Source organism: Dendronephthya gigantea, unplaced genomic scaffold (assembly GCF_004324835.1).
Source record: "Dendronephthya gigantea isolate DGI-Jeju-01 unplaced genomic scaffold, DenGig_1.0 000032F, whole genome shotgun sequence".
Lineage (NCBI taxonomy): Eukaryota > Metazoa > Cnidaria > Anthozoa > Malacalcyonacea > Nephtheidae > Dendronephthya > Dendronephthya gigantea.
In genome coordinates this window covers 1,417,318-1,440,698 of record NW_021163042.1, presented here as the reverse complement: position 1 = coordinate 1,440,698, position 23,381 = coordinate 1,417,318, and the positions used below count along the sequence as shown (strand labels likewise).

The window sequence follows — 23,381 nt, the reverse complement described above, 5'->3', positions numbered from 1 at the left end:
CCAAGATTAAGATATTTAGATAAGACAGAAAACAAAAACAGTTATCATTTACATTTACATCCTTTTGTTATTTATTGAAAATGAAAATGTTTAGATGCTAAACTAGGGCAAGAATTTTATTAAACACACTTGTCTTATTACCTCGTTTAGCACCAATGAGTTAACTTGTATTACGCTTTTACTTAATGGAAAATCTATAGAAATTTTGGGAGTGAATCTATGGAAATTCCACTCAAAATATGGAAATTTTTATTATGATATATGGATAAGCAGAATCTCAGAGTGGAAGCACTGACTTCATGTAACGACTTCAACTTGAGTTTATTTTTATTCACGGCCATCACCGGTGCGTTTATACATGTGATGAGTGATAATTTTTGTGCGTCGCTTGCAGTAAAAAATGCCTGAATAAAAATAAAGGGACCGTAGGCTTTGTGTGTTGTTTTCACGTGGAATCAACAGCCATCCCTCAAAATTATTTGTATCGAACTATCACGAGGTTCGACTTTGAAATTATTATGGTTACGCAAGGAAGACACTTCAAACTCAACTTGCATCAGCAATTATGAGGTGTAACGAAGGATTGATTCTTTAAAGTTACAAATCACATTTAGCGTATACCTAGTATACCAGTGATGGGAAAAAGGAACGGGCATCTGTTAGAAAATCCTGCTGCAAATGCCAACATCTACTCAGCAAATGTATCACAGAGGTAAGTTGACTAAATATGTTCTTTCTATTTTTTGACAATGAGTGGCATGCCACACGTACAAAGTCTTTACAATTTAAACACAAGTTAATTACAAATAGGAAGCCCGTGTTGTGTTTAGCTGTGAGACAGTATAAAAGCACTCGATTGGTGCCTTAATATTTATAGACAAACCTTATAAATATTGGTTTTATCAAAACTTTCAATCGTTTGAACGCGTATGTACAAATCTCTTGTTTATATCTGTACCTATCTTATGACTGTTATTAAACTGTTGTTAAATCAAACTTCGACAGCGCGCGTGCCATACTTTGCATATGAGCAATTTATTTGATTATCCATTGTTATGAATATTGTAAAGCCTGAAAAGTTTTTTCTATGAGAATATGCCAAACAATATTATTATTATTAAAGACATGAGGTATTTTAATTAATTTTTGACCACATATGCATTATATAATTTATGTTTCGTCTAATATAACCACATTTTAATATATATTTTATTACTATGCCTTTAAGAATATAATAAGTATATATTAGTAAAAAAGTGGATATCACTGGAAGGTTATTGTAATTATGAGTGTTAATATTAGAATGTGAGCTATTGGATAATACCATGCAAGTAAAATGCCACTCTTCAGTTCTTTGCATTGTATCCACTGTACTGCATTGTATAAATATTTTTATATATTAAAATGGTGATATATATTATAACTATATCATTTGTATTGAGGGAACTTGTGCAGTCCTGAAGGATTCCGCACTGATATTTTCAGTGCATCAGTGTAACAGTCCTGGGCCAATCAAGTACATTTTGTGGGTATTAGTAGAATTACATAGGCTATTTTGTACTGAAATTTAAGAAGTATATCATTCATGAAAGATGTGTAGGGGCAAATTGTCAGGTGATAAGAAAATGTTTTAGCCTAGGTTGGTTCCATTTTTAAGATCGAATTACTGTGGCAGATACAAAAATGTAAGAGTATTCGGTCATGTCAAAGACTAAGTTGCAATATTGCATATACTATCCCTTATTTTGATAATCTGTTATTTGAGTTCTCGGGCATCTTAAGCTTCATTCCTTTCAACATATGTTATTTATATCATTCATACAGGTTATACACTAGAAATTTTGATGTCAATACATATATGAACTGCACTTGTTCTCACATCATGATAGGATAATTCCTTGCAGGTGGTTTGGCAGCACTGAAAATAGTTACATTTTGTATTGTGATTGAAGACTCTATATTCCCCATTAGACAAGCATAGCCTGATAAATGGCATTTCTTGAAATGATGATGATTGTTTCATTCGGTTAAAGTGCTTTAGGGTGAGAAATCTATTGTATTTCAATTCAGTTTCTGGATAAAAAGTGATCAATCCATGTTTTTTCCCAATAACTCCTTTTCAATATCTCTTTACAAATAAAATGATGAATGCTTATGACACAGTCACAGCATGGTACATGCATGCATGTTGTGGGGAACAGCTTGTATGCTCTTGCTCTATGATCTCATTTGCATCTAACAGTATCAACCTTGCATCCTTGAAGCATATTCTGGGCCGATTCCATGGCAATAGTTCTTGCCCAGAAATGTTTATGCAGGCAAAGGCATACCCATATGTAGCATAATGACCACTAAATGTCAAGGGCTGAAGACGTGGAATAATTCTAGATAATATTCTACCGAGAACTTTTTGAAGAGGATTTAAAAAAGTCTTTAACTCTTTGATTCTGACTTATGATGACACTATGATGTCACAAGAGTCATGCACACGTATATCTGTACTTAAGAAAGACTACTGAAATGCTCGTATTACTGGCCTAGACAAAATAAACACGCTAAAATATGCGTGTTGCCAGTAACTGCGTCAACAAAAGACGCCACATGTGCGCGAAGTGGAATTTTTTTCGCCCTTTTTCAATTAGTTTTGCGTGCGACTCGGACACAACACAAACAAATAAAAAAATTGCCCCGTCGTCCGCACGCAAAATCCCGCCTGGATGAAACAAGAAAAAATTCTGCCACATGCATGTTGTACAAAATTTATCTGACAAAATTATTTTTGTTGGTGAGTCACAGGTGATTCGCTGACCTACCACTTGCAGAAAACTCTTTCTGCCAAACATAAAGCATTTTTATCACTTGTTTCACCAGTCGTGGAAAAGACGCACTGGAATCTTACTGTAAAAAGACACAGAAAGATTCCGTTTCGGAGAAATTTTCCTCCCAGGGGAATCAACCGATTAGCTCATCACAACATCTTCGTTTGCTGGTAAAGCCTGATTCTCATATTTGTCCTTTTTATTTAGATCTTTGACATTAAAAATCTTTACAATCTTTTAATACCTATAACATTAAACCGCTTTTGGAGTCTTGCAACAAACCGGTATCGTTGGACCCCAGTGGCCGGGGCGAGGTCCATTTACGAGCAGTCTTCTAAAAAAGGGCGGTTACCAGCGGTTAAATTCCGCCTACTTTTAATAACGCTTGAACAGGAATTGTTGTATTTGCCAGGTTCAACATGCATGTCGTTCATAAAGGTTTGGGTGGATTTTCACTTTGGTTCGGTAGCAAAGATTTTTCTGCAAGTGGAAATCCAAATTTATTCGACAAGAAATTCGACTAGAAATATATGTATATATCCATAACTACCCAATATCAAAAAGGTTCTTAATAATTAAACTAAAGGAATTACAGAAACAAGTTTACAATAACTCGGGAAAGCGCATGCGTATCAGCGAGACTTAACGAAAAGAAAATGGTGGGGCAAAGTTAGTTTCTATAAGCGACGCTTTCCAGAAACGTCTGGGATCTTTAGTTTAACTCGCGAACACGCGCACATGCGTCTCTTGTTTTTCTCCGCATTATGTCGTGTCTCATCTGGTCGCCTACGAGTCTACGACAACGTCGCATAAGAAACTAAAAAAATCCTTTCTTCCTCATCAAAATTCTAATCCATTTCCGCCATTCTGTTTTCGTTTTCTGTCGCTTTGCGCTTTGTCGAGTTATTCAGCTTGCTTCTTCAGTTTTAACGCCCACAGAAAGGAGATCGTCACTACAAAATTCGTGACAAAAAGTATTCAACGTTAAATTATTGTGCTACGGCTACGAGTCACGAGTGGCAAATCAGTAAAAACTCGATATTGTTCACCGCACATTAGAGCTTCCTTCCTAAGCACGATTCTACGAATGACATTTCGCTATAAGCAGAAACTCAAGTGTGCGCCGGATTAAGGTCAATTACACTTTAGTTTCGGTAAAATACTTCAATCTGAACATTCGATCTTATTTTTGCAGCTGAGCAAAACATGACGCACCAAGGGGGGGGGGGAGGTAGGGGTCATTGTAGTAAATACCGGACTAAAATTCTCTATTTTTACTGTCAGCTGGATGAATGGTACCTTAAAGAAAGGCAGTAAACAACCATTGGAGGAATCTGATATACGTGATGTGCTGAAAAGGGACTCGACGCTGCACCTCGCGACGAAGTTACAAAGGTAATTTCCTTATTTCGTTGGTAATTATTAATGTCTAAATACTATAATTTAACTACCATTTTTTCCTGATATGAAAGGGCAGGCGGACACATAAAATATGGGCAGTGATAATTTTTTTAATATAATTGGCGGCCATGTTTCAAAAGGTTTTTTTCGGTCGCAAGGATTCCAACGTGTGTTTTGCAAACGTGGCATCAGACTATATAGAACGTGTGTTCATATCTCAGTCTAGTAAACGTGACTACGGTTTTGTATATTATGGAAACCAGTATGATCACGGTATGAAACACATGTTGGAGTAACCATCTGGGAGATGAATTAGTTTTGCAACTAACTTTTTGTAAAATACAGAATGCAGAATACGCAAATGCTTTGCTTCGTTAGTTTTTTTGCCCGCCATATAAACCTTTACGGCTTGCATAATAATTATTTTAAGATTCCGTTTACACTATACCGGACTCGAATGGTCACGTTAATTTGTTTTCCCGTATCTCTGTCCCTGGAACTTTTTCATTTGGCAGATTATGCCTTAGTAAGGCAAAGAAGCATCTGGATATTTTGATTTCGCACCTAAATCTTTTGATTGTTTCTTTAAGAGCCTGGGATCATGAGGTAAAAACATCAAAGAATCCACGTTTGTGGGTGCCATTGATCAAAGTTGCTGGTGTGAAGTACTTTTTTTCATTAGTTTACATCGTTATAGAGGTATGATATTATTACCAGGGTAGAAGGGGAGACCCGAAAAATGGCGTTGTTTTTTATGTCTGTTTAATGCTAAAATGCTCAAAACATTTGCAATTGAAGTGACTGAATTCGATAATATTGTTTGGTGTTTGACATTTAATGATTATTGGTTACACCCCGCTAGATGGCAAATGGTGATGAATTTCCCAGCTTACCTGTTAAAAACTAATCTTTTATGCTCAGCCCCCGTTCAGTGCTCCACCTGGGTACCTCAAGCTCAGCCTAGTCCCAGGCCTTGTAAGCGCGCGCACAAGAATGCAAGGCGCACTAAAGAGGACTAAGGGACTAGTCTGGCTCAAGCTAGATCATGGCAGATATTTACACTGAATTAGCACATTGCACCTGTTTTAATCTTTCCTGTTTTATGATCAGCCCTCGTTCACAATCCTCGACCCAGGCTGACTGACAAACACTGTTGATCACCACAGCGCGCCGATTGGCCCAATTCTACTGGCGATTCAGGCTTGCTGATAAATACAGTATAGTGATGATAACCACATCTTGCCTATTTAAATTACCTTCCGTTTATTTTCCGTCCTATAGTTTAGCCTATATAGTCCTAAAGTTTAGCATCCACCTGCCTGGCCAGGCTCAACCTAAAATAATATGATCCTTAAATTAGTTTTATTTATTTCAGATGGCAGCACGTACTGCTCAGTCGATATTTATTGGTCAGATTGTAGCTGCCTTTTATGTCGACGGAGTTGATCGGAAGAATGGCTACTTGGCCGCTGGCTTGTTGACAGCGTGTACTTTTACTGAGGCATTGGCACACCATCCTCTATTCTTGGAATCACTTAGAACCGGAATGGATGTCAGAGTAGCCTTGTCTGCGTTGGTTTACAACAAGGTAAATTCAGTGGGTTGTTTGTTTGTACGATAATAATAGTCAACAAATGTATATAGACGATATATGCACATTCACCAAACTTGCATCCATTCCCAACGTAGCTAGACTCCCTAACTTTATCAACCTTTTTGTATATCTTAAATATATATGTGGCATTGTGGCAAATATGGTACTGATCAGTTCCAGCGAGTTTAAGGGGGTTAATAATAACGTAATAACTAACTAAATAAATAACTCCTATATTTCAGAAGTAGCTATGTGCTTACATAACTTTTCATCGTTTATACAGGCGTTGCGTATGAGCCAAGCATCTTTGGGTTACACCGACACGGGTCAGATTGTAAATCTTGTTACGAATGATGTTCAAAAGACTGAGGAGGTATAAACTATTACACAGTTCATTGCAGTAAAAAAGTAGCGATTTTTAGAATGGCCCTGATTTCTTTCTTCTCGTTGCTAATTTCTGTTATAAATTTCCTCCACTTCCAGTAAAGAGCCCTAGTGGTTGCTAATACCCATCTAGATTGGCACATTATTCTGCTATAAATTTAATTCCAGCATTATCCATCGCAATTTGGGCAACCATTTGCCGTGCGGACCCTGTTCTTGAATCTACAGTATAGCATGCTAACGTACTTAGGTCGTTTACGTGATCTAGTTTCCTGCGCATGAGCGGGAAGGTTAATTATCGTCCAACCAGGTTCGTTTCTATTTCTAGGCAATATTGTTTGCTCTGTTTCTGTTTGCTGCACCTGCTCTCCTTATTGTCGTTTCCTACCTTTGCTGGAGAGAAATTGAATTTGCATTCCTCGTAGGAATGGGTGTACTGCTATTTCTACCTGCCCTCCAATCTTGGCTAGGAAGGTTTTTTGCTTCGCTAAGGTCAGTACATACATGGTCACAGTATAAAGACCTTGAAAGTAAACTCATGTCTATGGACCTTTAAGTTTGTGTTCCCATACACGCATTGTCCATCATTACTCTGGCCAGTCAAGGACATGTTAATTAGCTTTCTGGCCAATCAACACGCGGACGCTGAACTGGCCAATGGATAGCATAAAATCGGGAGGACGTTCTACAGCTATATATAAAATTGTAGTATTTAAAATGACGAAAAATGCCAATACTCACCTATTACACCACATATGTAATACTCACCCATTACACCAAAAATACTAACAATACATGATTACTGACTGTAAATTTAAATGTACTTTTAAAAATGTTTTCGTAGGGCAAAGACTGCCATCCTCCGTGACAGAAGAATAAAACTTATGAACGAAGTAATATGCGGTATGAGGGTTATCAAGATGTATGCCTGGGAACGTCCTTTTTCCATGCTCGTTAGTAAGATCAGAAGGTATAACATATAAGTAGCCTTTTGGAAATTATAAGAACTACAAATTGCAATTACTATATAATATCACTATTTTGTACAGAGTATGTACATTTCTAATCAGGATACAGTGCAAGAACGCGTCACATTTATCTGAACTTTTGCATGGGCCCTATTAAACTGACTGTTATTGTTCAACTGAATTTTTGGCTAATTGCAAAAAGTAACCTCATTATGCGTGGTGAAGGTTGCTTCAATTTGTGTACATTACGATATGCCGTAACCTTTTTTTCTTTCATAGAGAGGAGATTCTGAAGGTTCGGAATACGTTAAGGCTAAACGCGGTCAATGCTATGTTTTACCTGACCACTATTCCTCTAGTCTCAGCAGCCATGTTTATACCATACGTTTTAACCGGGCACACGCTTACCAGTGAGAAAGTGTTTACGGTCATCGCTATCATCTCTACAGTCAATGTTGTTACGTCCGTGTTTGTACCAAAGGGTATAACAGGCCTCAGTGAAAGTAGTGTTTCCTTTCGTAGAATACAGGTATGTTTTGCGCTGTTTCATATGCTTGATCTTTTGACTATTATTATCAACCTTTATGACTGAAATATTGAACGGAGTTCCACACAAACCCTGTTATTTTCTTGAACTAGAAGCGTCGTCGGTTCTCCTCTCGCTTGTCGCGCTGATTACCCCACAGCCCTTTACTGAATTATTCATGTAACTTAGCTCTTAACATGGATATCTTTAGTAACATTATACCTGCGTTATTCTGTTTAGAAATTTTTGCTTCTCGATGAAGGACTAACGTTGTCAGTGAATAAGGTTGAGGGAGTCCCACCCAGTGTCTCTGTAGAAAAGGTGCATTCTTCTTGGACTAAGGTAATGTACAGATGTTATTTCGTCACAAGTACCATTCACAACGTAGATTTTATATTATAAAATAACATGTATATAACGCGTGTTCTGATTGGTCGAAGCCCGTCTTTGGATCGACACCGCAGAAATTGGTGTTTAAGACGTTTCAACGCGAAAATCTAATCGCTGGTTCACAATTGTGCATTTCTTTATCGCCCTATCAAAGAGAAACCTTTTGAATATCTTAAAAAAGTTCAATTTTTCTTCTGAATACGCATTCTGCAATCTTTTGACAGCTCATCAAACACATCTGACCGCTGTGAAATGGCCATTTTGAGGCTTAAAGTATACACAAGGTTATTAATTCAGACGATTCGTTTTTACCGTGAGCAAGCTTCAAATCTTTTGTGCAAGACATATTTTCTTGAATATTTATAAATCTTTTTCCTCACCAAGTTTGAAGTCTAAGTATCGAGAATTGCGGCTAAGCCTATACCAATTTCCGCGGTGTCCTTTGGATCAGGCCATCCAAACACGGAAATTTAATTCGTCTGAAATATAATTTGAATTGAGAAAAGCTCGCAAAACCACTAGGCCATCCAAACACGGCAACACTTGAGTAATTGTTTATTCTTTACATAACTCCATTAGGAAAGTACGGAAGAAACTTTATCTGACGTCAGTTTCGAGGTCATCTCGGTAAGCGCAGTATATAACATGGTAATGGTAGGCATGTTTATCAGTAGATAGCCATCCAGTTGTATATAGAGTTCGCTGCTATGAACATCTGGTAATTACTGCTTTGTAGTGTTTGACGTACAGCCTGCGTCGGAATATACTAATATTCGTGATATAATCTATCGTTACAGGGCGAGCTTTTGATGGTTATCGGGCCAGTTGGATGCGGAAAGGTACTTGATTGAATACACAAGTTCTGTATAAAAGCATGCTAGACATCAGCTAAACATATAAAATAGCATTTTATTAAATGTCGCCACAATCGAAAAATATTGCATGGTTTTTGCTTTACATGGTTTGTGTTTTAGTCTTCATTATTAATGGCGTTACTCCGCGAACTTCCAATCACAAGTGGTTCTGTCCGTATCAGTGGTCGGGTTGCTTATGTTTCTCAACAACCTTGGGTTTTCTCTGGAACTCTCAAAGAAAACATCTTGTTTGGAAGAACGTTTGATAAAACGAAATACGAAGAAGTCGTACATGTCTGTGCTCTTGAAACGGTTCGTACCTTATACCGTGTGACCTGCATTCAATGTATTCACTGAAATAAAGTTTTCCTTTTAAAGCATTCCCTAATTGCCCTATTTTGCTATGTTTCTTTTTCGTATCCTCCCATGCAGGATATCGCAGCTCTTTCCGAAAAGGACAACACGTTGGTTGGTGAACGTGGTGTATCGTTAAGCGGAGGACAAAGAGCAAGAGTCAACTTAGCAAGGTACATGCTTGTACGTTTCTTACTTTACCTCGAAATAAACCAGCTTTATTATTAAATGGATGTACTTTATACTAGAGCAATCTACATGGATGCAGACGTATATTTAATGGATGATCCACTTAGTGCTGTTGATGCGCACGTGTCAAGGCATATTTTTAGCAAGTAAGATTATATTACAGTTAGTTACTTGTATTATTGTCCATCTAATGTGTCCAATGGAAGTCAAGGTTCAAACCAACTTTTTTGTAATTTTTATTCGCATTGCAAAGATCATTTAAAATGTAATTACATAATGACATTCCTAATACACGCCAATTGTGTTGAATTTGTTGTTGAACCCGAATCTGTGAACTTACCCTTCAAGCGTTATAATCGTAATTGAAATAATCGTAATTTTTAATGTTTAACTATTTTTCCATGCAATCAAATCGTTGTGTGAAATTCCGTTGCCTGCAAGAACTTTAATTAAAAGCATAGACATGCATGTCATTGACTTTAACATCTTAAATCAATTCTAACATCTATAATCAATCTTAACATTGCTTTTTTAAAGGTGTATTCGTGGTATTTTAAAGTCCAAAGTTTGTATTCTTGTGACACATCAGTTACAATTTCTGAATGAAGCAGATCGGATATTATGCTTACAGAAGGTAAACTACCATGAATATATTCATAAAAGGCCTCTTAATTCTTTTTAAAAATGGCTCCCACAAACTGAAAGTTAAACCATCTTACCGTACCACCTTAAATTGGATGAATTTTCAGAACAAGGAGGAATTTCATTTTAGAACAATCAGCAAGTTTGTTTACTACATTTTTAGTAACCCACTTTTTTTTATTTTGGTAAAAAAGTGCTTTTTTGCCATTTTTCATTAGTTTTAAAAATTTTTGCATTCTGATTGGCTTAGCCTGAAAAATGTACACAAATTTCCCGATTAGTTTGAAAACTAAATACCTCCTTATTTGTTGATTTGTAGGGGTTTTTACACCAGATATGAGCACAGGCAAAAGAAACTTCACTAAGGCATATAATATCACTATTTTATATCATATAATATCACTATTTTATATCATTTTTTAAAGGGAGCTGTCGTTGGCTATAATAATTTGGAAAAGCTGAAGGAAGAAGGAATTGATATTTTATCGATGATCCGTGTTGATGATGAGGAAGAAGAGGGTCGTTCGTTCAGTTTAGAGTCTTTTAAAAACCATGACCACCAAGTTACCTTTAAACAAAAACTTAAACGTAATGCTTCGCATTCTCCGGGAACAAATAGAAAGAATAAACACAAGTCTTTACATGATTTTGGTGCAAAGGATCCATTATTGTCAATCAATGGTGGCGAAACATTAAGTCGAACGCAGTCTGCTCATGATTTAGGAGCGTTCTCTCCAGATCTAGTACATCACGGAAGAATAAGAGCTGCAACAAGCGTGTACGACCTTGAGTTAAACGACATTGAAGATGTTTTAAGTGTGGTAAGTGCAAATATAGGGCATGAGCTGTTAGACCTGCTTGAAAATGACAATACTTGACAATACATTGAAAATGACAAAAGTGTATCTGTTTTCATTTGATATCTTTTTGAGAGTGAAGTAGTTTTTAATAATGTAAGGAGACATTATATACTTTGTGATTGTGGTTGGCTATCAAACTAGCATGGTATCGACTGTCAGATAGCACAAAAATATCGGTCTAGTTCTGTAGCCTACACATTCATTTTGGTTTATTAAATCATTAGTATTTTCTTTATTTCGTTTGAAACCATTCAAAACTTTTAATTATTATAGGTCTATTGTAAGTCTGGAAGCATTATATACAAGTGATGGATTCGTTTTATTTATCATTTTATTTATCATTTTATTTATCTTACCTAGCACCTGAAATGTACAAGTTTGAAATTGTTTCAAGAAAATAAGTAAAGATCGATCCAATATGTTTTAGGTTGATGAAAAAGAAAACACCGAAAATCGTATTACCGGTGGTATAAAATTCAATTTGTATAAAGACTATTTTCTCGCTGGAGCTAAACCCTTTGCAATATTACTGTGCTTCATAATCTTCTTTTCTGGCCAGGTATGCCAATTTTTTATTAAATGCGTGAAGAATATTGACTTGAGAAGTTCTCTAGAAAGTTCTTGGCTAAACTCGCTATTAGGAACGGAAAAATACTCCAACTACAATTTTAAACTTTGGGGGCCACTGCACTGTATGCACTTACCACTGAGCTCTTACCCAATCCCGTAACCAGAACATTCGCAGGCTCTGGATGCGAGATTGGCAATTACCTTGAGGTTCCTTGAGGTATGACGCGAGTTCATATTACTGTATGAATTTAAATTTATATTAACGGATACTTGTTCATCCTAGGTGTCCCTCATAATATCTGAATGGTGGCTAGCACAATGGTAAGCCCAGCTATTGAGATTTCGCTTGAGCTAGGATGGAAATAGAGAAATATTCTCGTTTGGCCTCGCCTACGGAGCCTGCAAAGATATCTGTATACATTTTCCTTTCGTTGTTAGTTGCAATAACCTTCGAACATTCTCGTGCTATGTTGTGCTATGAGTGATTTCTCGTTAGACTGAGATACGTCATCATTGTCACGTGCGATGAGTGCATTGATTTCTATTGACCTTCCCAGCCAATTCCTGAATTAGCCATCAGCATGCGAAAAGATGAATGAAAGCCCGTATTGTTTAAGTTTAGAGTATATTTCATAATAATCTATTTTTTGAAACTGTAGTTTACCAGTATTTTTTGTTACCGAATGTAGCTGCATGAGGAACTTCAATCACTGATTTTTGCTTTAAATTTTAGGTCAGACTGGGAAGAAACCACAGTAAATAGCAACAACTCTGATACTATCATTGAGGAAGAACGCACTAAAAATATAACAGTCTATGTTGCTACAGTTATTTCGGTGTTTATCGTTTCATTTCTAAGAGCTGCTTTCTGGTTTCAAATATTGTCCAGCGCATCACGACACTTGCATGATAAGATGTTCGATGCCATCCTCAAAGCTCCGATATATTTCTTCGACACAAATCCTGTTGGTAGGTATAATTATGTTGTCTATATGTAGCTACCGCGGTCGCATAATATTATATTCTATATGGATACAGCACGATGTATCATGGACCCACTGCTATATAATATATTACAAAGCAGTTACGGCCCTGGAACCGAATCTCAGAATCTTATACGTTATGCCTTTTTTATAGGGAGAGTTTTGAACCGATTTTCAAAGGATATAGGCTTGATGGACGACATGCTTCCATTGGCATTTTTTGATGCTATTCAGGTTGGGTTGATTATGTTTAAACCACAAGCTGGGGAACTAAAAGCTGCCCTTTCACCTGAACTCTGTGCAGATCCAGCCAGGCGCCGATTACACTATACTATAGATGTTTGGAGCGAGTCGCATTTTGTAGATATTAAAATACTGCGCAAAAGATTTTTCATTTCAGATACCTAAATGAATATACAAAAACCTTTTAACAAGCATGCATATAGCCACTAAATTTTGATTCTCAACGGCAAGAAAATATAATATATTTCTAACAGCGAGTCCAGCATGGTGTAATCGCAAGCTAGCATGCAAATCACGTCGTGCAGGGTTTTAGAAACGTTTTCTTTCTTTAGCTTGCAGTCTACGCTTTTGCAATACTTCTTATAAGCATTATTTCTCAACCTTACATTGCTGTCGTCGTCGTGCCTATTATTGGTGTCTTCGTTTGGTTACGGCAATACTTCGTTAAGTCGTCCAGGGAGATCAAGAGGATAGAGGCCCTAAGTAAGTTACGCTCATTGCATAACCTATATACATATATACGGCTTTTACGGGGGGTACGATACATGAAGTACCATGCTTTTTCATTGTTATTTCAGGTCGTAGTCCTCTGTATTCTCATATCTCCGCTACCCTGCAAGGCTTAGCAACTATTCGTGCTTCAGAAGAGCAACAACAATTCGCTGAAATGTATAACAAGTATCAAGATCGTAACACCTCTGGAAGTTATTATTATTTAGCTGCCAATCGTTGGTTGGGTTATAGACTTGATTTAATTTGTGCATCGTTCATGACGTTTGTTGCATTTATTCCGTTTATTGCTTACGAGGTTGGAATAGGTACAGTAAGATTTGTACAGCTAGGTACATGTTATGCCCATGCAAAAAACTGAATTTATTACAGGTTTTAGAGACACACAGTATTTTCGAGAAATTATCTCAGTGTTGACTTCCACATCATCCGAAATTTTGTTCAACCTAAAATTCTATTATTTTAGGAGTAAATCCTGTTCTTGTTGGTTTATCGTTAATTTACACAAAACGGCTAACTGGAATGTTTCAATTTTGTGTGAGGCAAACTGCCGAAGTTGAAAATCAGGTACATTCAATCATTGCATGATATTGTTCTTCTCTGTATCAGAAGAATCTGTTATGTTCAAGTTTAAATTGTCCCCTGAACATAATACAGGACAATTTGCACGCATAGGGTTGGTAATTGAGAAATCATGGGAGGAAGTATACAGTACCTATATAGCCCCAAGTGTCCTCACCCTAGGTACTAGTTTGAAACAAATTTTGCACGGTTTGTCATGTCTAAGCAGATTGTCATGACATATTTAGATGGTGTCAGTGGAACGAGTGCAACAATATAGCAAACTTGACCATGAAGCAGATCTGGAAATATTAGATTCCAAACCACAAGAGACCTGGCCAGAGCGTGGTCAAATAACTGGTGAAAATGTTTCTTTTCGTTATCATCCCTCCCTTCCTTTAGTTCTAAAAGGCATCAACTTTAATATTAAACCAAAAGAAAAGGTATTAATGTTGTTTTTACGACCAGCCAGTGATAGTGATATGTTGTTGTTCGACCTGATACAAGGTCGCATCACGGTTATGTAGCTAGTTGTATCTGATGTATAGGGTTTGGGTATTACAATTATAAGCATAGATAACTATTAATCAGTAGATTATTCAGACGAATGCATGAGCACAGACATTTTTAAAAAGGAATGGATTGTTATTAATCATATCTTGTTTTTTGGGTCTAAATAGGTTGGGATAGTCGGTCGTACAGGTGCTGGTAAATCATCGTTAATATCAGCCTTGTTCCGGCTTGCTGAACCACGTGGTAAAATATATATTGATGGAGTGTCTATTAAAGGGATAGGGCTACATGATTTAAGAAAAAAACTATCAATAATACCACAGGTCAGTTCTTCCAAATGTTTAGTTTGGTTTAGTAAAGTTATCGTGTTGCACTACGATATAGAATTACGGTCGCATCTTCATGTTAAAGTCCCTACCCTCCTTTACGACCACCCTACCGTAATCTATCATATTGTATTGTAATGCATGAAATGTATTCATCTCGTGCTCATGCAGTTCTTGCAGTATTTCGAAAATGAATATTAACAAAACGCCGTTCGTGTATTTATTGTCAAGTACCAACTTCATTTTAAATCTCATCAACTATCGTTGTGTTAGGAGTGGGGTTAACATCTGAACTACCAAATAACAATCAAAATGATTGTAAAAAAATTTGGAAAAAATTTTATTCCTTCCGTAATCACTGGCTGAAAGGAAAATAACTTGCGTGATGTCATCATGTGACGTCATCGTGCGCCTCAATGATGTTCTTTCAAATGCGAAAACAATTTATTGTCCGATCTGGTTGCTTCCCTCGATTTCGATATCACGTAGATGAAAAAGGGAGGCGATAAACTGCATTTCCCTATATTAATATACTTTTCCTTACTTTAAAAGGATCCGGTTATATTCACTGGTTCGGTTCGTGATAATTTAGATCCATTTTCTAACCATAAAGATGTCGAAATTTGGAATGCATTAGAGCAGGTACGTGAGTAATATTTCCCCTCAGTTTATGAAAGGGTTAACTTGGGCTTTTGGAAATGGATCAAATTTGATTTGTATAAACGTGTCACGTTACATATACATATTTTCCCATGTAACTTTCCAGCATGGTTAATTCCGATAGTTTGTGGTATTCTAATTCTCCACTTTAATTTTGTGCTTGGTCGTATCAGAATACTCCTATGCAGAATAACTTAAAACTACAATCTTGGCCAAAAGTTCATAAGACGATCCCCCCTCTCCCCTGTTTCAATGTTGGTCCCTAATGTTTTAATATAGTAATCGTTGTGATGTCGTGGAGACGAAAGGCCATTGTGCATGCATTAGAACTCAACATTGAATGGGGAGAAAGGGGGTGAACACATTTTTGGAGAAAAAGATGCAATCGTCCTAAGCGTTTTGGCCAAGATTGTACATTCAAATCACTGATTAATGTTTATAGTGAAACTTACCAAGGCCGTTCTAGAAACATGATGTTTTTTTCTTTATAGTTTCTCAGCTGGGCCTGTTGGTCCCCGGCCGTACATTTCAGATAGACACTGATCAGTCTTTCGATAATTTTCTCAACGAATATAATTACAGGTTCAGTTAAAAGAAGTTGTCAATAACTACTCTGCGAAATTAAACTTTCAAATAACAGAATCTGGCAATAATTTAAGTGTTGGACAACGTCAACTTATTTGCTTGGCAAGAGCGATATTGAAACATAATAGAATATTAATTATTGACGAAGCAACAGCTAATGTTGATCACAAGTAAGCACACATCGATAATCATTGTTTTTGCATATCACGATGTATCTCTATGCTTGTAATAAAATTGTACAACTTAAAAACACCTATCTTTCTTTTTATACAGAACGGATGAATTAATTCAGGAAACAATTCGGGATAAATTCAGAGATTGTACTGTTCTTACTATTGCACATCGACTGAATACCATAATGGATGCTGATAGGATAATGGTAGGATATTGATAGGACAACTGAAGAGCGGTTCCCCTTACTTCTCATTCACCAATCCACTGACGGGACCCTAAATCACGTAGAACACAATACCATAACCATTCTAAGTATCTCTCCTTTACGGAAGAGTATAAACTAATCTGATGAGCACCATTTTGTTTTCCCACTGTTTTTGCCTGCTTATATACGGCTTTGAAAGCGCAATTAACCCTATAAGTCACCCACGCTACATTCCAGCATAAAATTAAATAATCAAATGTATTCAGAAGTCATCCTGTTCGCCTTTTTAAAGAATGCATACGTTGTACCAGGTTGTCATACAATGTCTCAAGACATAATATTGCTCTTTAGGTTCTGGACGCTGGTAGAATTGTCGAATTTGATGAGCCTTATGAACTTCTAAAGCGGCCAGACTCCGCCTTCTCTCTAATGGTAACACAAACTGGAAAAGACAGTTCTCTTCAATTACAAAGAATGGCGAAAAATGCGCATGACAATAGAGCGAATCAGTAGAATATTTTAATGCGTCGTTGCGTTAGAAACAGTGTTGTGTTGGTTGTTAACAACCGCGTTCATATTTACTTGAATTTTTGTCAAGTCTTTTAGGTTTTTATATTCGTTCAGTTATTCCAAAAAGACACTCAAACTCATTGAGTGGGAGCTAGATCTCAATCACCTCATAAAGATTCCGTGACGGCATTTTCACTCAAATACTGAAGAGCTTGATTTTCAGTTCTTTACCTAAATCTTTCCACTGTTTAAGCAGTATACATAAGAGAATTTCTACATGTCACCTTGTCACACTCGATGAGAATGAGTGAGCTTTTTGAATTTTCAATTAATAAACAATTATTGGCCAAAGGCGAGGTGATTATCGCGTAATAATCGAATCGAATTCGAATCCGAGGTCAGAATTTTCAATAATCATCTTTGTAACTATTAAAGTAACACAAAAGTATTTAAATTTCAACACTAACAAAAACGATTGGATAAAGAACGAACCAATTTTGCATCGTGCTCAAATTCGTTTGGTTCCCGTGTTCACGCGGTAGAAATAGTTGAAAAGTCAGGTAGTAAAGTTGAATAAGACTAAATCCTAAAATATATTTCTATTTTATTCTATTTACTATCCATTCACCCATCATTATACATTATATATATATTACATATCTATATATAAAAATTTGAAAATTAAACTTATACTTATACTTAAAAGTATTAACCTCGCAGTGCAAGAGAGGGCCTGTGATCGACCTTTAAAAATCCGCTCATGCGACCGTGACGGGCATGAAAAACACACCAAATTTCAACAAACCACCTATGGATCTATTCAATCGTAGTTTTTTAAGTATCATCTAAATGATTTTAGTATTATTGGAAATCTGAGTGTGGCAACCGGCACGCGTATCCCGAGGTTTTGCATTCAAAACGTTAACTTGTATTCTATGCGAGGGTCTGGCAGCAACTACCTTTTATCTTCACCGAAAATCGTCTTTTGGCTTTTTCCTGACGTCAAATTTCAAGAGGATTAAGACCAAACGCTAACTAACAACTGCTTGTTAGTCTCTTGTATCTCTCTGGATTCCGAAAACCATTTCTTCTTCGCTTCTTCTACTTTGTCGCCCATTTTGTCAAGGGTGTCCTAGAACAGTTAAAGTGTAACAATGAGCATGCAGAGGCAGTGCAGCCATAAGGCAGGTCTGGGAGAAACTTTATCCCAGGCTCAATGCAGAAAAAGGCCTTCGAGTAATGTTTATTATACACTAACTTCTTAATGATGATATACCAAATATTGTTAGGTACATAAAAACGTTACGTCTGTGGTGTGCCTAAAAACTCACATGGAGCAAAGTTTCATATGCAGACTCCATTGTATCAATTTTAAACTGTAGTTCAGTTATGATTGCATCTTTTTCTTCACGAATGTTGTCACGTTCTTTTCTCGCCTCGTGTAATTCTGCTTCAGTTGATGCTACAAGAAAAACGGAAATCCAACTTTGTAAGTCTCTTAAAACTGTCACTACGAAAACCAGGAATGAATTAACATTGCATTTCTGGCAAGCAATGGCTAGTAAAGTACATGGTTATTATTCCAACTTTTTTTTGTTACCAGTCCCTGAGATGAATAAAATACTCAAGGAAAAGTACTTTAGTACGGTACCTAGTTGAGATTGTAAGGTAGTCACTGTTTGTTCCAGAATATGAATTTTTAAACCAAGTTCTGATTGCATCATCTTATACTGACGAGTGAGATCTGGAAAGCAGATAAATATTATATACATAAATATTTGGTTTAAGGAAAAAAGTATTTGCACAAACAACATTTTTGAAATACATCTGGTGGTATTTGTGTATGTAAAATTAACATTTCACATGTAATTATGCACATGTAGAAATATCCTGTGTAAATATAACATTCAACATGTAATTATGCACCTGTAGAAATATCTCGTTTATCCTCTTGTTCTTGTTTTACGTCTGCCTCTGCTTCATGCATGCGCTCTTCCATTCTTGCCGACATTTCACGAGACCTACGTGCATGTTCTGTACGTGTTGCTATAAATGCAATGCACAATTTAGCGACAATATTAATGCACACAAACTCCAGAAGCTACAAAGCTAACTGTTTTATCTGCATAATCAAATAGTCTGCATATCTGGTCAATCTATATTTAAATATATACCTAATTCAACCTTGAGTGATTCAATTTCTTCCATTGTTCGCTTATATTTGTCCTCTACTGTAAGCTCTGTCTTTTCCCCTGTAACACCAGTTGAACATAATATACTACCTTTGGACTGAAAGCAAACTATGTGATACACAGTGGTGTAGCCAGAGTCGATAATTGGGGGGGGGGGGGGCACATATTCATATACTCATGTTCACATAGCGTAAAAACAATCGATTTCAAAAGAAATTAATAACGCAGAACACAAATATATGAATATTTGCCCCTCCAATTATCGAGCTGGCTACGCCACTGGTGATACCAGGCTCTAGGCTCTTATAGGTGGGCAGGTGATAGGGGGTGCCACACCAAGTTCAAAAGTAAAATTCTGAATACTCTCTTGACATGCAAGCTTAACTGTTTTTTAAAGCAAATTTTATCTGAATAAGATTAAAATTTCAGAATATTGCAAAATATCAAAAAGCGATACTGAAAATTAAATAGATTCTCCATGTTGATCCAAACCCCTCTTCTGAGTCTTCTCAGAACACAGGAATGAAAATGGTGAGTAGCTATCGTTTGATTCGGTCATACCTGCCCCCTTTTTCTTCTTTTTTTTAGCTTTTACAGTCTTCTTTGGAGGCATTTTGATAAGATTTAACTGCCTATATGAAGCAACTTTATTGAATAAAAGAATTAGGCAGTACTTTTTAGAAAATTTCAATAAAACTCTTGTTTACTTTGGGTTGTAGTTGGCGTGGTAACACGAATTTACCCTTTATGACCCCGAGTTATCCATCAACCACCTACACGTCCCTTCGTTATCCCTTTCTTTCGCAAGAAGATAATGGCTTCAAAATTACGAGTTCTTGTTGGTTGTAAACGTGTCATAGATTATGCCGTGAAGGTAAGTTAAAATGAAAGAACGAGCGTTTAAAGAAAGTGGATTGATTCTGTGTGTTTATATCCGTGTAGATTCGTGTGAAACCTGACAAAACGGGGGTAGTAACCGATGGAGTAAAACACAGTATGAACCCTTTTGACGAAATAGCTGTTGAAGAGGTATCAATATAGCACAATTCTTGCATTAAAGTTTGGCTTTATTGTGCTGTAACGCTCAGTGCAATTGCTTTAGTTAAAGATAAATGTTTTGCATTATGCTTTGCTGTTACAGACGATTTTTACTACAATTTGAGTTTTTGCAATTCGAGGTGCCATTTTCGTACGATGTTCTCGCACATATAAAACAGCCATTCATTATACTAATCCACCTAAATTACATTGATCAAAAGACGAAAATTGCGGTAAAATTGTGTGCACTGGCCTCATTAATATTTATATCACTAAAGGCCCTGCTGCATGGTGCAATTTGTGATGCAATGTCCTCACACTTACATTTTGAAGACTCTTCATTTATAATATTTACATCTCTAAAAAGCAGCATTGCATTTGACAAACTAGTGCAATGTAGCCACCAGTGTGGAAAGTTTGCAAACATGGATTTGTGATAACCCAATAACATTATTTTCTGTTTGAAGAACCAGAATGTATCATAAAGCAAATTGTTTTATAATATTAGTTTTAATGCTACATAATAATAATACTGTATATAGTTTTTCAAAATGATCACAAACACTTTTCTAAACTTGTATGTTTAAATTATAAATATTTATGATCAAACAACATTTTCTTCTCTAATTTTCTTAATGGTGGAACTAGAATCAATTTAAGTAAAATAGACGTCTATATGTGTTTTTTTATGGTTGCAGGCAGTTCGAATGAAGGAAAAAGGAATTGCTGAAGAAATCATAGCATTGAGCTGTGGACCACCTAAATCTGAGGTCATTTTTCTGTAGTGCATGGCTTTATAACTATACATGTGTTTTCTATCTATTTGAAGCTTTTTTTGTCACAACACACTGCCAAAACTATGAATAGTTTTTATACAAATCATATGAACATTTTTTCTTCCTGAAAATTGCCTATGATATATTGTCATCCTCACTATCATCAGTGCCCTCATGCAATTTTGGAATCGTCAGTTGCTGTAGTGTAGTGTATATAATAGAATTTAACAAACAATTTTATTAGCTGCTATTTCAACTGTGTGGTTTTAGTGGCTATGAGTTTGCTGTTATTTGCTGTTGTTTGATGTTCATTCAAATATAATTCACTACACCAATGCTTACATTCCTTACCCATTTTTACAAATTGCAATTCTTGAGACTACATAACTGATTATATGTATTATAGCTATAGAACAAGTTATATTATTTTGTACATCATCCTCAGAGTGAGTAATTAATTTCATTTGTTTTTCTTTCTTTGCAGGAAACTCTAAGGACTGCTCTTGCTATGGGAATGGACCGTGCAATCCATGTTGTGGTTGATGAAAAAGACACCAGCACACTAGAACCACTGGCAGTTGCAAAGTTGTTTGCTAAAATTGCAGACGAAGAAAAACCTGATATCATTCTTCTAGGCAAACAGGTGACGGTCACTGGCATAACACAATTCTATTATTGAGTTACTCACTGTAATCTGTGTTTCAAGCTGCATGTAGTTTGTTTTCACGTATATAACCAAAGTAATACCCAATTATAGGCTATTGATGATGATTGCAATCAAACTGCTCAAATTTTGTCAACGCTTCTTAACTGGTCACAGGTACGTAGTTACATAGAGAATACACACCTAGACTATACTTAATTCTTGCACGCTGTCGTTTCTTACACCGACCGTAGGAAAATAGTGTAAAACTTTCATTTATCTAAAATCGTTTTTACAAACGACAAACGTGTTAATGTGATTTTTTTGGAATATTCTCTAACTGATAGTGGCATACCACATATTTGATCATCTGAAATGGAAAATTACTTCTTGCAAAGGATCCTCGATTTAGGAATACTATAAGATTTAATCAAAGTTATAGCAAACAACGGGCGATTTTGAAGCGATTGAAAAATCACTATTCGGTGGGTAGCGCTATCCGGCTTTCATACAACCGGCCACTGATGCTTTCCTTCCGAATTTAGGCGACATTTGCTTCGGCTATAGAACCGAGCGATGGACAATTGAAAATAACAAGAGAAATCGATGGCGGTTTAGAGAATATCTCCGTAAAGCTACCAGCTGTTATATCTGCTGATTTGAGGTGATATACACTATATCAGCATGCCGAGTATTGTAGCTATCTAGTATAAACACTTTCTCTGTTCTTAAAAAACATTCATTGCTTTATGCACCTCTGTGTAAATTCTCTCCTACTTTACTAAACTGAAATCCCCCAATCTCTTTTAGACTGAATGAGCCGAGATATGCTACATTGCCTAACATCATGGTAAGATTGTGTTAGTGTATTATCCCTAATGAGACGTCGAAGCCTCGGGGCAAATGTCCCCCTCCACAAGTCACAACTCTTGCTGACAGGGGCAAGGGTGACTATGTTCTCCTTACTACCTATATAACGACAATATACATTCCCGTCTAAATTTTTAATTTTTTTTGCATAATCTTCGCAATAAAATATATATTAATATTTACAAATGTCATATATCTGAGAATACGTTTTCGGTTTTCCTGGGAATATATTTGTAAGTGTAGTGTAGAATGTAAGTGTGGTTGTAGTCTAATATACTGGTTCTTATGATTATTGGCACGACGTTAGACTTAGTATGCTTTTCTTATACCATTCTGTAACAAATGGAAAGATTTTGCGACCTGCCTGGTAACATTTACACATTTTGCGACCTGCCTGGTAACATGCAGTTTGAGGGTTAGTGGTTTGGTTGGTGGTGGCAAAGGCTTAAGGTTGATATATTTAGAGAGAGGAACGGAGAAAAGTCCTAGAGAGCCTCGGAGGACCAACCAATCTCCAACTTACATTTTAGAAAGCTAAGAAGAAAAAGTTGGATAAGAAGAATCCCCAAGACCTGGGAGTCGATGTCTCGCCAAGGATAGAAATATTATCAGTTGAAGATCCTCCAGTTCGTCAAGCTGGCATTAAAATAGAAAGTGTCGATGACTTGTTGGGAAAACTTAAAGAACATGGCTTTGCGTGATGCTCTTATGACAAGCGGCTGACTGTTTAGGAAAATTGTTATTTTTAAAATAATATTGTTTATATATAATAAATTCACTATCAAAATTGTGTTTTCATTTTTCTGCACGCATATGCTTGATTTTTTGCGAAGACAAAATGGCGACTGTAAAATCTTATTCAACTGAAGAGTGAAGATGATAGGATGAATGAGTCTTTTTCAATATGATAAGAAAATTATTATCATATTTTATTATTAAATGTACTTTTATTTTAAAAAGTACATAAATCTTATGTATTTAGATAGACGCTGATAACAGTTTTTGCCTGCTCTAATGATCACGCGCAGCAATAGTTCAGCT

At 36.3% G+C, this 23,381-nt stretch overlaps 3 protein-coding genes across 3 annotated transcripts; 2 read left to right on the top strand and 1 right to left on the bottom strand.

Moving 5' to 3' along the window:
• Positions 1–314: 314 nt before the first annotated feature.
• On the top strand, positions 315–17,449 carry LOC114524725 (multidrug resistance-associated protein 4-like). The gene is made up of 29 exons (XM_028545890.1): positions 315–712; positions 4,104–4,214; positions 4,811–4,919; positions 5,596–5,808; positions 6,098–6,187; positions 6,527–6,690; positions 7,043–7,168; positions 7,446–7,695; positions 7,933–8,034; positions 8,662–8,709; positions 8,880–8,921; positions 9,057–9,248; positions 9,369–9,463; positions 9,539–9,625; positions 10,017–10,113; positions 10,547–10,942; positions 11,409–11,540; positions 11,835–11,872; positions 12,285–12,520; positions 12,689–12,768; positions 13,110–13,260; positions 13,356–13,595; positions 13,754–13,854; positions 14,097–14,291; positions 14,529–14,684; positions 15,240–15,329; positions 15,930–16,102; positions 16,206–16,311; positions 16,663–17,449. Exons 1-29 carry the CDS (start codon positions 636–638, stop codon positions 16,822–16,824), a joined length of 4,059 nt encoding a protein of 1,352 aa, XP_028401691.1. The 5' UTR covers positions 315–635; the 3' UTR covers positions 16,825–17,449.
• Positions 17,450–17,453: 4 nt separating this feature from the next.
• On the bottom strand, positions 17,454–19,725 carry LOC114524726 (coiled-coil domain-containing protein 153-like). The gene is made up of 6 exons (XM_028545892.1): positions 19,575–19,725; positions 18,996–19,073; positions 18,748–18,867; positions 18,473–18,565; positions 18,153–18,283; positions 17,454–17,953 (listed from the first exon to the last, which is right to left on the bottom strand). The coding sequence occupies exons 1-6, from the start codon at positions 19,624–19,626 to the stop codon at positions 17,840–17,842; spliced, it is 588 nt and encodes a 195-aa protein (XP_028401693.1). The 5' UTR covers positions 19,627–19,725; the 3' UTR covers positions 17,454–17,839.
• Positions 19,726–19,811: 86 nt separating this feature from the next.
• Positions 19,812–23,119, top strand: LOC114524864 (electron transfer flavoprotein subunit beta-like). The gene is made up of 8 exons (XM_028546068.1): positions 19,812–19,887; positions 19,956–20,042; positions 20,750–20,821; positions 21,312–21,470; positions 21,585–21,647; positions 22,016–22,134; positions 22,281–22,320; positions 22,871–23,119. Exons 1-8 carry the CDS (start codon positions 19,828–19,830, stop codon positions 23,039–23,041), a joined length of 771 nt encoding a protein of 256 aa, XP_028401869.1. The 5' UTR covers positions 19,812–19,827; the 3' UTR covers positions 23,042–23,119.
• The last annotated feature ends 262 nt before the right edge of the window (positions 23,120–23,381 follow it).